At 39.6% G+C, this 15,306-nt stretch overlaps 1 protein-coding gene across 1 annotated transcript in view; it reads right to left on the bottom strand.

The window, feature by feature from the left end:
• The window catches only part of LOC111149194 (ring finger protein 150), a 259,632-nt gene that overhangs the window by 90,770 nt on the left and 153,556 nt on the right, over nt 1-15,306 (bottom strand). Inside the window, exon 2 of the mRNA XM_022506139.1 lies at nt 14,224-14,474. Coding sequence (XP_022361847.1) covers nt 14,224-14,474 — 251 coding nt within the window. The remainder of the gene's footprint in view (nt 1-14,223; nt 14,475-15,306) is intronic.

Below are 15,306 nucleotides of genomic sequence, written 5' to 3'. Positions count from 1 at the left end.
ATACAGTTGTGGAGTTTGTTCTGCCAATCTTCAGATCGATTTCTGGGTTATTTAAGATCATCTCACAGTTGTCTAAATTTAATTGTGGGATGAGGCAAGCCTAAGGTCCTCCTACTCTGCTGCTATCTTCCTCTCCAGTCCTCTATTTAAAATAATTCTTTAGCAGATGAAATATGCCCTTCTTAAATGTGAGCATGCAAGGTAAATTCAAATACTACTTTAAACTTTGGCCATGCATTTAACTTTACTTTTGGCTATATCTGAATAAAGACGAGGTGTTTTTAAAAAACATCCCCTTTCTCTCTTCCAAATAAAGCCATTTCTATGCCCTTTTATCCGCGCCCCCCCCCCCCCCCAATGCCATTTTAAAGGAAAATGCAAGCTGTCTTTATCTAAGGGGGAAAAAAGTGTCTCTTCAGGAAATGTAAAACAAGTGGACATTAAGGTGTCAGGGATTATGGCTAACAGCAGAGGTAATGGTTAAGGAGTTGGACAAATTCCATTTTTTGGCACTCTGGTGGCTGAAGGCTGATGAGGTTAAGGAGTTCAGTGGAGGATAAAGTCATTTGGGAGTTCCCAAATTAGCAGAACTAACAGATGGAGAAATGCAAATAAAAAGGAAAATAATCAAGTCCTCTTCAACATCTTCAAGGTCTGTGAGGCCTTCCTCCCTGGAAGCCCCAAGGTATCAAATGATTCACAAAGGCAGGAAAACATGTTTTTTATAACTATTCTGAAAAATGGCATAATGACATTCCTTTCTCTTTCTTTTTCCTATGGAGTTCCTTGAGTCAAACCTCATTCCATATGTTATTGAGAGACAATACACATATATCTCTTTTGAGGAAGAAAAGGATAGCATTTTGGCAGAGGCTGATGAAGGCTATGAAAATCTGCCCCACCAGTGGAGGAACAGATGCTTTTGATTCTTGGAGAATACAAAAACATCAACCTCTGAGATATATATATATGAAAATTATGCAACCACATAGTGTTAGATTTTTTTTTCAATATGAGTTCTAGATTAACAAAATAAAGGACAGAGCATCATAAATTTTTAATAATGCTATGGCCATTTGCATGTAGTCAGATCTTGTTGGTATGTGCATATCTCTGTTTCTTTTTAGGTGACATGGAAATCACACACATAAATATTGACTTTTGAACTAAAAAAAAAAAAAGTTCCACTATCGACAGCTGTCAGACTAGTATTTTTGGATTTCTAAAATATAAACTAAAGAGATAATGGGCAAAACATCATCATTCTTAATAAAATGGCCCAAACAATGTAGTGGCTTTTGTAATTGTGTTTCTTACCTGTACCAAGTATAAATGAGACCTAGGGGCCATCCTACATTTGTACAGATCTGTTTCAGGCAGGGTTCCTCCCCCTTCTCCAGGGTGCTTCCATGGTTTTCTCTAACATAACTGGACCCAAATCATACTATTCATTAAAGACTGTCAGGAGTGGGACCACCTTGGTAATTAGATTCATCCACCAATGTGATTGGAACAGGTATAAGAAAATATTTACCAGGATTACTGCTTCCTTGAAAACAAAGTCTTACCTAGACACCAACAAGGATGGTAAACGACATACTCCATTCAACCCAATACTTACAGTTATGTCCTAAATACTTAAGAAACTGAGAAAAATAAGACACTTTCTTCTTGTTCCCCTCTGTGGATAACACAGAAATGCAGTGAGGTTGATAAAAGAAAAAAACAAAAACAAAAAAAAAAAAAAACAACAACTAGGAAGAAGGATGCCAAAGCATAGCATCAAAATCAAGTTTATGTTTTTCGATTTCATTTGACTAGATAAATCTGTATCCTATGTGCTCCTTTTACCTGACAGCTTTATTTTATAACCATGATTATTATCATTATTACCACAAAGTGGAAAATAACAAATGTTCTTATGTTCTAGGTGAAAGAAAGGCACTATAAGCACAAATGGAGTTGGTCCCAGTTGTCTGGAACCTCACATGGGCCACAGGTGACTAATGCTTCCTCCCCTGCTCTCCTACATAATAATAACCCTTCCAGGCGTGGCTGATATGACAGATATCTTTGCACAGCTAGTCCAATTTTTATGACATAAGGCACTGCTCCATAAATCTAAAAAAATGGATAAAGACTTAGACTACTCGGATGGCCATGGTGACCTCATGGAGCGGTGACTTAAGGCTATTTGCATACATACAACATGAAGTAAAAACATCAGGGTTATTTTTTGTGGGAGGTGTTAGAGAAGAGAAGGCAGTGGTTTGGAAGTTAGAAGATCCAATCTTTGGTCTTATTTCTGTCACTAACTGTATGACTTTGGCCAGGTCACTTAAACATTGTGGGCCTTAGTTTCCTTTATTAGTAAAAGGATGTATGTAAAATAATGTCATTTCCAGCTTTACCAGCTTAGGAATTTATCCAGGCAGAACAGAACTCGGGATCAAAGATCCCTTCAGACCTGAATTACCTTAAAACAAACAAACAAACAAACAAACAAACAAAAACAAATCCATGGTGAATTACTTCACTGAATATGTCATGGATACAACATAGACTTTGCTTTTCTGGGCTCCTACTCTTGCCACCCCCCGCCACCCGACAAAGGGTTCCACACTTTCTCCAGATCAACATCAGGGACAATTTTGGGCCTTTTCTTTAGGGGACAGAAACATTTCCGCCTGGAGACCTTCTCCTCCCTGACACTGACAGCTTATTCCCTTCCCTTTTGCTCTCCTTGTAAAATTCAAATTTGTTTTGCATTCCATTGCTTTTCCTGTTCTAACATACCTTCAGCATTGACCTGTGCAAGTGCAATCAAAGGGACCTGGGCCATGTATATGCAAATAACAGGAAAAGGGGATTCACAGGGAGAAGTAACTCTTTCAAGGAAACTTGTCTGAATGTCATTACTGGGCCTCACATGTAAGACAGGCCTGGTTTCCTTGGATTAGCCTCAAAGGCAAGATTGCTTGTGAAAAACAACAGAAACCTTACTTAGTTTCTCTTATCTGTCTGTATTGGAAATAGCCACCATCTGTTGAAGGGCATCTTGGCTCTTTCCACAGTTTGGTGATTGTGGTCATTGGTACTATGAATATTGGGGTACAGATGGCCTTTCTTTTCACTACATCTGTATCTTTGGGTTAAATACCCAGTAGTGCAATTGCAAGGTCATAGGGTAGCTCTATTTTTAATTTCTTAAGAAAAGATGGTCTATATATACAATGGAATATTACACCTCCATCAAAAAGGATGAATACTTTTGTATCAACATGGACGGGACTGGAGGGGATTATGCTGAGTGAAATAAGTCAAGCAGAGAGAGTCAATTATCATATGGTTTCGCTTACTTGTGGAGCATAAGGAATAACATGGAGGACATTAGAAGGAAAGGAAAAGTGAATTGGGGGAAATCAGAGGGGGAGACAAACCATGACAGACTGTGGACTCTGAGAAACAAACTGAGGGCTTTGGAGCGGCGGGGTGTGGGGAGTTGGGTGAGCCTGGTAGTGGGTATTAAGGAGGGCAACTATTGCATGGAGTACTGGGTGTGGTGCATAAGCAATGGATCGTGAAACACTGAAAAAATAAAATTAAATTAAAAAGAAAAAAAAAAGGAAATAGCCACCATCTACTGGGAGTCATGTGATTTCAGGCCACAGACTCAGTACTTGTGTCCCAGATGGAATGCCCTAGTAGACAGTGAGACAATGTGCCAGCGAATCACCAGAAGGCAGGGTTACCTGCCACAGTCACGGCAAGAATGCTGCTTGCTGATTCTGCTTTGCCATCCTGTAGGGTTTCTACAGGGAGAAGAATTAATACATGGCGGCAGAAGCAGCACTTCCGGGGGGATGAGGGACACCTTAACCTCCTGGTGGGGAGGGGAGACCGCCCATACTGCACAGTGGTGCTCAGGATTGGGAGTCTGTCAGGGATCCAGGCCTCCCACCTCAGAGTTCAAGAACAACTTACTCCTGGGAGCTCATGAGATGGGTAGAATGAAGATGAATCCTTAGCATCCTCTGTGAAGCCCCCTTACACTACACAGTAGAAAGGGCTGAATCAAGCCTTACTTCTAATGCCGAAAAGGACCAATGTTCAAACAGTAAAAAGGTGAGGAGTCCTTCCATTTACTGCTGTGATGGAGGTGGGGCTGGCAACCTTCCTGTGGCTCAAGTCTCTTCAATATATCAGTACTGTGGAGGTAGTTTGGTCTTGTGGAAACTCCTCTGACTTGAAATCACCAACCTCGTTGTGTCTTCATGAAAAAAAATTGTCACCTGGGACGCCTGGGTGGCTCAGTTGGTTAAGCGTCTACCTTAGGCTCAAATCATGATCGCAGGATCCTGGAATTGAGTCTCACATCAGGCTCCCTGCTCAGGGGGAGCCTGCTTCTCCTTCTCCCTTTGCCTGCTGCTTCCCTGCTTGTGCTTTCTCTCTCTGACAATTAAATAAAATCTTTTAAAAAAATCACTTAACATTTCTCTCTCTCAAATTTGTTACATCTAATCTCCCTTTAGATTCTAATAACTAGGATTCTGGGGTCAGGAGGTCAGCATTTTCAACTGCATGAGTAGAATCATGGCCAGATGTCTTCTTCCCCCATATTCCTACAACTGTGTCTTCCCATCCATAGCCTTCTGGGAATGGGGTTCACAGGGTGAAAGGTGTCCAGGCTACGTGTGGAGAAGTCCACCCTGCTGCCATTAGTGGGCTCTTAAAGTACTCATCCAGGGGCATCATGAAGACTTGCGAGGAGAGAGAGATGTGTCACAGTATTTAGAAGTCATCCAGACAGGGGTGCCTGGGTGGCTCAGTCAGTTAAGCATCTGCCTTCAGCTCAGGTCATGATCCCAGTGTCCTGGGATCGAGCCCCACATTGGGCTCTCTGCTTAGTGGGAGGCCTGCTTCTCCCTCTCCCTCTGCTACTCCCCCTGCTTGTGCTCTTTCTCTCTGTTAAACAAGAAAACAAAATCTTAAATGAGAAAAAAAAAAAAGTCACCCAAACGTGTGTCAAATGGCCACAGAAATGTTTTTCCTAATCATTATAGGACATTTCTATCTCTGAAAAGTGGGTTATGGCTTATCTTCCCTTCCTACACCATCCTGGTGCCTTTATCCATGGACTGCTTCCTTCCACAGGTGCAACTGTGGTAGAAAAGGCCTCCTTTACCTCAGCCCCCTTCCCTCAGCTTTCTCTCCTGGCCTAGGATTCTTTGCTCAAGCTGGCTTAGCCACTCTCCCTACCTTTATCATTCAGATCTGGTTCCTGACTTCGAATGCTTCTGTGCACTTCCTACACTGGATTCTCCTCTGCCTCATGGTCTTGCCCTGCCCAAGAACCTGATTCTACTTTGCTCCAAAATCACAGTTAGATTCAAGCCCTATTTACTTTTTTTTTTTTTTTGGCTTCAATAAGAAAAATCTATTGTCTCAAAGTTTTGGAGGCTAAAAGTCCAAGATCAAGGGGTCTGTGGGGTTGATTCCTCCTGAGGGCAGTGAGGGACAATCTGTTCCACACTTCTTACCTAGCTTCTGGTGGCTTCCTGGCAATCCCTGATATTCCTTGGCTTGTATATCCCATCTCTGCCTTTATCTCCCTACAGCTCTCCCTCTGTATGCATGTCTGTGTCCAAATTTCCCTCCTTTATAAGGAAACCAGTCATACTGGGTCAGGATCCCAACCTACTCCAAATGACCTCATCTTAAATAATGATGCCTGTAATAACCCATATCCAAATAAGGCCACATTCAGAGGTACTCAGGGTTAGGACTTCAACATATGAATTTTCAAGGGGACATGATACAACCCATAACACCAGGCAATAGACTAATACTCAGCCATAAAAAGAAAGGGGAATCTCTCCATGAAATGGTATGAGAAAATCTCAAGGTGCAAAAAACCCTAACATTCCAAATTATACTACGCTGTACTTTGCGTAAGAAAGGATGAAAAGGACATGCATGTATTTGTGTACGTTCATAAAAATATTGCTGAGGGTTTGCACAGAAATCACTAATGGGTGTCTCTGGGGAAGTACCTGGGTTTCTGGAGAAGAAGGGTAGGAAGGAGAAATTTTAGCATGTAACTTTTTTATACTGCTTGTATTCTGAACCATGAGAATATACATACACACTTGCCTCCCCAGGATTAATTTTTAGCAGGTTTATTTTTTCCTAAACTTACAGGCAAAATAAAATCATATCTGCTTCTTTAAGGTGCTACCCTTAAAGACCAGCTGCCCTCCTTAGATCAGGTATTATCTTAACATCTTTTGTGGAGTTTTTGTTCCTCGCAGGAACACATTCTCTATCAAAGAAATTCACCTTTTGCATTTGCCATAAATGTTCGTAATGTTTTTTGTCAGTGGGTTCCTTTCACACATGGGAGATTTAAATGGATGTGTAAAAGCTGCGCGTGGCAGGTGCACTGTCGAGCTGCCAGAGAGGCAGGAGTGAACCTGAGAAATGTGAATTATCAGCGGTTCCTAGCTATTTCTCACAGTCCCTGGAAAAAGGTCTAAAAGGAACAGCAGCCCTCCCACTGTTCTCATTTTTGGGTCCTACGCAAGAGGGGAGATGTCTTTTTTCCCAGAACTCCTGAATGAAGCTACATCTACCATGATAATCAGCAACAAGCACTTTCCTGGTGCTTACTCTGCAAGTGACAGCCAGAGAAGAATGGCATCTCCAGGAGGAGACCAGCAGCTGGCCTTGGACCAGCAGGTGCCAAAGACGTTCTCAGGACAGAGCATTTCAAAGATGTTAAAGATCCCAGCTTTAAAACTGCCATGCTGTGTGTCCTTGGGCAAATGCTTACCTTCTCTGTTTCCTAATGTATAGAGTGGGGTGATACATAACAGTGACTTCATCGCAGAGCTGTTAAGAAGCAGTATATCTGTATCTATAGAACATATTAATCAAAGCAAACTCTATTTACTTTTATGTGTCCCAGCTCCTGAGAGACACCCCAGATTTGACAGTACTCTAGATCCTCACCTAAACTGCCTGGGAGAGTCACATTTATGTCTGGGTTTATGTCTGATTATTCAACAGAGCATTCTGGGATTCAGCAGAGATGAGACTCCAGTGGGCTGGAATGTGACATTATGAAAAGCAGTCCCCTCGAGCTCCTGTGTGTGCTCTGTGATGACCTGTATCCTAATCCAAATGGGCCACTTCAACAGCCTCTTGCACATCACAGGACTTGTTCAGAAATGGGAATCAGGAGTCTGGCCCCCTCCTTCAGTTCTGCGGAAACAATTAGTCACTGGACTCAGGCACCCATAGGTCGGTGGATAGACCAGGTTCCCCAAAGGATGCTGGCCTGAAAGAAATGAGGACAGGGCTCTACAGAAGCAAGCATCATGAGTGAAGAAGGTCCTTGCAGAGCCGTGGACCCTGACCAGGGGGGCCAATGGATCCAGATGGAGTGTGAGGCTGTGGTTGGTCTCTGCAAACCAGCCTCCTGGTTTACCTCCCTCTGGGCATCCACATGCATGGGAGAGTGAGGTGTGAGGCACGGAGGGAATGGCTTTCAATAGTGATATGCACCAGAGAGAAAATAAAACAAATACATAAAATAATATGCTAGAGGGAGGGAGAGTGGGGCCCGAGGCCACATTGGCCTATATCAGGCTGTCTTCAGATGTTCTTCTGGATGTTCACTCTCCAGGACAGCTCCTCCTGTCCTGACCATTTAAATGGCATCTATGTTCCAATGGCTCCCGTGTTTCTATGTCCAGCTCTTCTTTCCTGACCTCCAGACTTGCATGTCCAAATACCTAGCCTCTGTTAGGGATGTGGTAGATAGAAGAGGCTTCTCAAATGTAACATCTCCAAACCCAAATTCAGAGTTCCCTGCCCCTCAGGATCTCTTCTCCTGTCTTGCCCATTTCAGTTCATGCGGTGAAAACAGACCTAACTGCATCCCTGATTTTTCTCTTTCTCTCGCACATATGGCAAACATGTCATTTATCATCCGGACTATCACTTTTGAGAGTAAAATGGGGAGTTATTAACAATTAGGCTGGTATAAACTAGGATATATTCCTAAACGCTACATTTAACCCATAGGATTTTAAAATACTGTCCTAATCGGATCCTTCTGACTTCTCACTCACTCTGGTCCAAACCCATCACCTGACATCGGACTACTGGACTAGCCTCCGACTGGGTTGCTATCTGTTTCCATGTGTATTGCTTGTTGATGCCACTACAATGCAACCTATGTAAAGCCGGAGTCCTCGTCTATGTAACAAATATGGAAAACAACTTTTCTTTTTTCTAGCACAGAAACTTCTGGAAGACTTGAAAGGGAAGTGTTAAGAGTTGCTGCCTCTGGGGGGCGCTGGAGAAAGGGAGGTTAACAAAGAGAGTTTGAGGTGAGAAGAAATTTTACTTTTAAATACATACCCTTTTGTTTTTTCTTGAAAACTGTGTGCATACGCTATCACCACCGTTAACTAAAAGCCACTGCTCCATGGGGGATTATCCTCTAAGAAGGCCAGATTCTTCCTCTGTACTCTATTTATATGCTTTCCTTTTCCCATAACTCTGGAGAAAAGATGGGAAAAATATCCCATTTTGTTTCAAACTGTGTCATCTGAGCTAAAAACCCGTATCTAGATTAAAGTCTTTGTGAGTCACAGAAGAATTGAGCTATTTAAATTTGGGGAGATCCTATTTTCTAAGAATTGCCTTATCTATTAAAGGTTAACAACTATCTAATAAGTCACACATATTTTCTCATTCGATACCCCTTGATGGGGCTGACACGTGATCAGCCTCACTTTACAGGTGAGGAAGGACAGGAATAGAAAGGCAAAGGAGAAATTTTTTTCTAAAGGAAATTATATGTTCTTATCCCACCCAGCAAAGGGCCAAAGTACAATGCCGATTTTGATCAGGAAACAGTGCTAACTTTTAACATGATCCCAATTCACTGAGTGACCCTGAGGGTAACATCTTACAATCTGAGGGAAGTTAATAAAATGGGAGCAGAGTAAAAACTGAAGCCTTACGAACCAACTTCCATACCATTCGCTTCCAATTAGCTTTTCAGAGTATGCATACGCCTACAGACATGCAAATTTGATCTACCAGCACAGAGTGAATTGATGATTAAAATAAGTAATCAACTAATAAATTCAAGCTTAAAATGTCATGCTTGACTCAATTGCCTAATGATGACTTGGACAATCTATAGACTCAAAAATACAGGGTTACCATTTTTATTTATCAGTATCAGATTAGCTAGGTATCCTAGCAATAACTGATTTATATATGTATGTATATATGCGTATAGTTTCTTTTTTTAAAAGATTTTATTTATTTATTTGGCAGTTAGACAGTGAGAGAGGGAACAGAAGCAGGGGGAGTGGGAGAGGGAGAAGCAGGCTTGCCTCTGAGCAGGGAACCAGAGGTGGGGCTCGATCCCAGGACCCTGGGATCATGACCTGAGCCGATGGCAGATGCTTAATGACTGAGCCACCCAGGGGCCCTGTATAGTTTCTTTATATTTGTAAACTTTAGCAACCAGTGAAACTGAACATACTAGTTCTATATTTTTACTGCCTTGTGTCTGGCTGGTAGTAAATGTCCACTTAAATCCCAGAATATTCAACAGAAGTGATAAAGTGGACTTGTAAGTAGTCATCAAGGAATCTGCATGAGAGTAATAACGGGTACTATTCATTGAAAGCTTAAACAGTGATTAGCATGATGTTCAGAGGCTTTGAAAAATAATATACACTAACTCATATAATTTTTACTACAGCCATAAGAGGAAGGTGTATTCCCATTTAGTTCAGAAAGCCAAAGCATGAAGAGATTAAGTAATTTGCCCATGTTTGGTAAGCGGTGAAATTGGACTGCTATATAACCACTAAAAATCATGCTTTTAAAAAAAAAAAAAAGATTTTATTTATTTATTTGTCAGACAGAGATCACAAGCAGGCAGAAAGAGAGGAGGAAGCAGGTTTCCCTACTGAGCAGAGAGCCCGATGCGGGGCTCGATCCCAGGACCCTGGGATCATGACCTGAGCTGAAGGCAGAGGCTTTAACCCACTGAGCCACCCAGGCGCCCCTAAAAATAATGCTTTAAAGATTATTTAATAACAGGGGAAAATGCTCAGCAACTATTAAAAAATGGAACACAAAACTTACATGTGTATTTGCATCTCATACATAAACACTTATACAATGACAATTTACTGAATATATAAAACTGCAAGGTAAGTACCTCAATTGTTAACCATTCCATGTAGTAATGGGTGATTTGTCTTCTCTTTTAGTATTTTTTTTTGGAATGTCAAAACTTATTAGAATGAGCAGGTATCATCTTGAGAATCAGAAAAGAAGCAGCAGTAACAAAGGTTTTTAGAAATTGTTCCAGAAGCTGTAGCAAATTTAAACAAACCGATTGCCATAAAATAGGAATAGTCAAAGAGTCGTCCTCTTAAAAAACAACCCAGACCTTACTGCCTTGTAGTAAGTTTCTACTAATACTTATAAGAATCAGCTAATACCAGTCTTACTTAAAATGCTCTTGCGCTTGGCTATCCAATAGAACTTTCCATGATGATGGGATGGCTACCTAATGGCAGTGCATATATAGGACATTTGAAATGTAGGTAGTATAACTGAGAAACAGAATTTAAATTTCATTAAAATTAACTTAAATTTGAATGGTCACACATGGCTAGTAGCTACTGGGTTGGACATTGCAGTTCTAGACTATAAAAAAATGGAGGAAAATTTGCAAATTCCTTTAAAAAAGCCAATATAACTGTTACCTGAATATGATAAAAATGTAAATTGTGGATGAATTTCCACATATGAATATCAGGGTAAAAAATAAATAAAATAGGGCGCCTGGTTAGCTCAGTTGTTGAGTGTGTCTGCCTTCAGCTCAGGTCATGATCCCACCATCCTGGGATTGAGCCCCGCATCAGGCTCCCTGCTCCGCAGGGGTTCCGCTTCTCCCTCTCCCACTCTGCCTGCTTGTGTTCCTTCTCTCACTGTCTCTCTCTGTCAAATAAATAAATAAAATCTTAAAAATAAATAAATAAAATACAGATACAATATAGCATGTGTTAGAAGAATAATATGTATGGAAGATTAAGGATGGTCTAATATTGGGAAATCCATTAATACAATACACTCCTACTAACAGATCAAGAGAAAAAACTCAGACCGCAGCTATTGAAAAGGGATTTGTTAAAATTAAACCTCCATTGCTGATTAAAAACTCTGAATGAAAGAAGACTAACCTGCATTTACATAACACAAGGAAATATATATCTTGACCTAGAAAACTATATGGGAAAATAACAAAATGGAGAAATGATAAAAAAAAAAAATCCCATTAAACTCAGGATTTCCCATTAAATGTTTAATGAAGAGAAATATATTCAGTGTTACCACTATTACTTCAGTTGATTTTGGAGGTACGAGCCAATGAAATTAGCTAATAGGAAAAAAATAATAGGTCTAAAATTTTAAAAGAAGTAAATTATCACTAACTGTGCATATTACTAATGTAATCCTGATACACTAATATAAACAATCACAAATACTTCGTATGGACCTAACCTCTGCCATTGGTTCAATTACTAGCACTATTAACAATTAGCTGTGTGACAGTGAGCAAGCTATTTAATCTCTTTGTTTCCTCTGTATAATGGGGACAATACTATCTTACCAAAGGGCTATTAAGACTATTAAATATGTAAATATATATAGAACTCTTAGAACATGCTTGCATATAATACTATTTAATATTACCATCAGTATTAAAATAATACTAAGGCATGTTATAATCATTACAAAATTATTATGAATTATAAAATATATAAAGTATAAAATATATAGAGTATAATAATGTACAAAATAAAAATACAAAGGTCAAAGTCCTTCCTATATGAAAAAGGATTATTTCATTTATAATAGCAACACAATCATTAAATACTTAGGAATAAACATATAAAAGTGTGTGATTAAATAAGAATATTAAAAAATGCTAGTAGGGGACAAAAAGAATCATTGAGTAAAGGGCAAACATATACAAAGGGAGATTCAACAATATAAGTTACAAATTATTCTATATACTTAAAAAACAGATAAAAGTGACTCAAAGTTTATATAAAAATAGACATAAAAAGTGAAGGTAGAACAATAAAGGAAGGTTAGCATGAATAGATATGAGACAATATTATAGTGCCAAAGTACTCAAAATAGTATGGTACTGAAGTCTGAATAGATAGATTCAGAAGATACAGAAGTCTGAGGGCACAGAAATAGAACAAATTCATATTGGTATTTAATACATGCTGAATGGAGATACTGCATATGAGAGGGGGAGATTAATTATTGAATAAATACCAGTTATAAAATCTGGTAGGTAGGCCATCTGAAAAAAATAATGCTGGCTTTCTACTTGATTCTTTATACTAAGGTAAGTTCTCTGTAGATTAAAGACTTAATCATAAAAATTAAATAAAAAGTAGTGGATGGAAATATGAGAGAATGTTTTTCTATAGGCTTGGTCTGTAGAAGATCTTATTATACAAAACTTGGGAGTTATATAAAAGGATAAATTCAGTTATGTAAAACCCCCGAATTTCTGCATGGCAAAAAGCACCACAGAAAAATCAAAGGCAATGACAAATTTGGAAGATAATATTAAATCTTATGTCAGTTAAGTTGTTTGACTAATAGTCTTCTCTTCAATTTCTTTGACTCACACACATCAGTGAAAAAATGACCAACAATTCAATCAAAAAGTGGTCAGATAATATAAGCAGGTATTCCAGAGAAAAAAAATTCACTTTTTCTATTTTACTTGAAGTATTTACTTTATTTTTCTATTTTACTTACTACTTTACTGAAAAGATGTCCAACACTATTTGTGATTAGAAAAGTGTGATGATTCAACCTTTTTGGCAGACTTTGGGCAGTATCTATCATAATTTTATACACACACACACACACACACACACACACACACACACATCTCATTGCCCTACCTATTAAACTTCCAGAATTTACCTTAGGGGTATACTCACAGATGTGCTCAGTATCACATGTGTTTTTTGTTGTTTTCTTTTTTTGGTAAGAGAAAACATGTTGGTAAGAGAAACTGGTTTAATAAATGTGAAATATGCAGGAAATGAAATGTTATAGAGTCATTAAAAATGAGATGGTAGCTGGGATTGAGTGTAGAGATGAATAATTCCAAGAAGTGAGAAATAAAGGTACAGAGTTAAGAGTGCTACCATTTGTTTAAAAATACGTGTCTGTAAGCACATAAAATATCCCTGGAAGAGAAGATATTCCAGGAAGATGGCTGGATAACTGAGAGACAGACACAGGAAGGCAATTACTTTTAACTGCACATCATTTTATACCTTTTGCATTTTATACCATATGCATACATTATCCATTCCAAAATTAATTCCTTCTTTTTTTACTAGTTTATGATACTGATTAATTTTATTTATGTATTTATGTATTTATTTATTTATTTATATTAACATATAAGGTATTATTTGCCCCAGGGGTACAGGTCTGTGAATCATCAGGCTTACATATTTCACAGCACTCTTTTTTTTTTTTTAAGGATTTTATTTATTTATTTGACAGAGAGATCACAAGTAGACAGAGAGGCAGGCAGAGAGAGAGAGGGAAGCAGGCTCCCTGCTGAGCACAGAGCCTGATGCGGGACTCGATCCCAGGACCCTGAGATCATGACCTGAGCCGAAGGCAGCGGCTTAACCCACTGAGCCACCCAGGCGCCCTTCACAGCACTCTTAAAACAGCTTTTACCTTTTTATCTCCTTTTCTTCTTCCATTCGCCAGAAAATCCTGGCTCTTCCCACACAATGCTGCATATTACCACAATCTCAGCTCACTCCCCTTCCTCCTTTTTTTACCTGCCTAAATAAACAACTATCCACAAAATGAACAATAGGAATGTGGGACAAAGAAAGCACCTTATGTTACAGAACAATACTAGTAAAACATCAAAATGTGTATTTAGAAAGAGCTGAAAAACTATGTGACGAATGGTAACAATGTTTATCTTGAGTGGGGGGATACCAGGTAATTTTGGTTTTATCCTGGTATTTTCTGTGATTTCCAAGGTTTAGATGGCAATATGTATTACTTTTAAAATAATTTTTAACTTTTAAAAAACTTCTTGCTACTCACCTGGTTCCTGTCCCTGGCATTTGCATATCGAAACCTCTGGATATAATAAAAGACCAGCCATGCGAGGGATATGATCATCAGGACGATGAAGGAGATGGAGACAAACACAACCGAAGTGCGGCTCACATATTTCTGCAAGTTCCGGGTTCCGATGGTGATGTACATGGTCACCGTGATGTTCCTTTCCAGCAGGCTTACTATCTCCTTCCCTTTTGGCTCAGGAATCATTATTGCCACGATGTCTTCTACACCTGTTGTGACAGGGACAAGGAGGGGGTAACAAGGGTAAGGTGAGAAGAGAGAGAGGGAGAAAATCGTAGTGAAATGTCTAGACAAAGTGATGTATAGCCAAATAATGACCCTACTTTTGACAATTCTATGCCAGAACTAACAGCCGGCTCCAATTCTAAGATCTCACAGCTAGAAAAGGAGTCTCCTGCAGCTAGCTACCTTGTATGTGAGAAAAGAACCTAAACTGAATTCATGACCCTTCCCACCTAGCCCAGTTTACAGTTCTCTGGGGCACTTCACAGACACCCAAGGAGGGGAAGAGGTACCTTCTACCCCGTGGGAGAAGGGTAGGATGCCCCATTCTGTGCATTCCCCCTTGCGACACCAGGAATCCTCAAATACAGATCTCTATCATTTCTAAGGCAGTTTTCTCCTACATTGAGTACCTAAAGTAACCCCAAATGGGTTTCTTGACAAGCTCTAATGATTTATAAACATTAATATCATGGCCTCAGAATTATTTCCTACTTATTTTATCGAATTCAACATAAACAGCTTCGGTCTCCTCATACTCAGCAAAGAGAGAAGATGGAGACTGCACAATTTCAAAATTGTTTTACCTCAACTTTCAAATATTCCTCCCCCCATGCCCATTATTTGACAGTCTGAAGCCAAAGTAGCGATTCTGGGGGGTCGAAGTTACCCTTTGTCATTGTCCCTATTCATTTTTTTTTTCTTTTTAAAGATTTTATTTATTTATTTGACAGAGAGGGAGAGATCACAAGTAGGCAGAGCAGCAGGCAGAGAGAGAGAGGGAAGCAGGCTCCCTGCTGAGCAGAGAGCCCAATGCGG

This window comes from Enhydra lutris, unplaced genomic scaffold (assembly GCF_002288905.1).
Source record: "Enhydra lutris kenyoni isolate GAN:26980312 unplaced genomic scaffold, ASM228890v2 scaffoldscaffold21, whole genome shotgun sequence".
NCBI lineage: Eukaryota > Metazoa > Chordata > Mammalia > Carnivora > Mustelidae > Enhydra > Enhydra lutris.
This window is presented reverse-complemented; position numbering and strand designations above follow the sequence as displayed.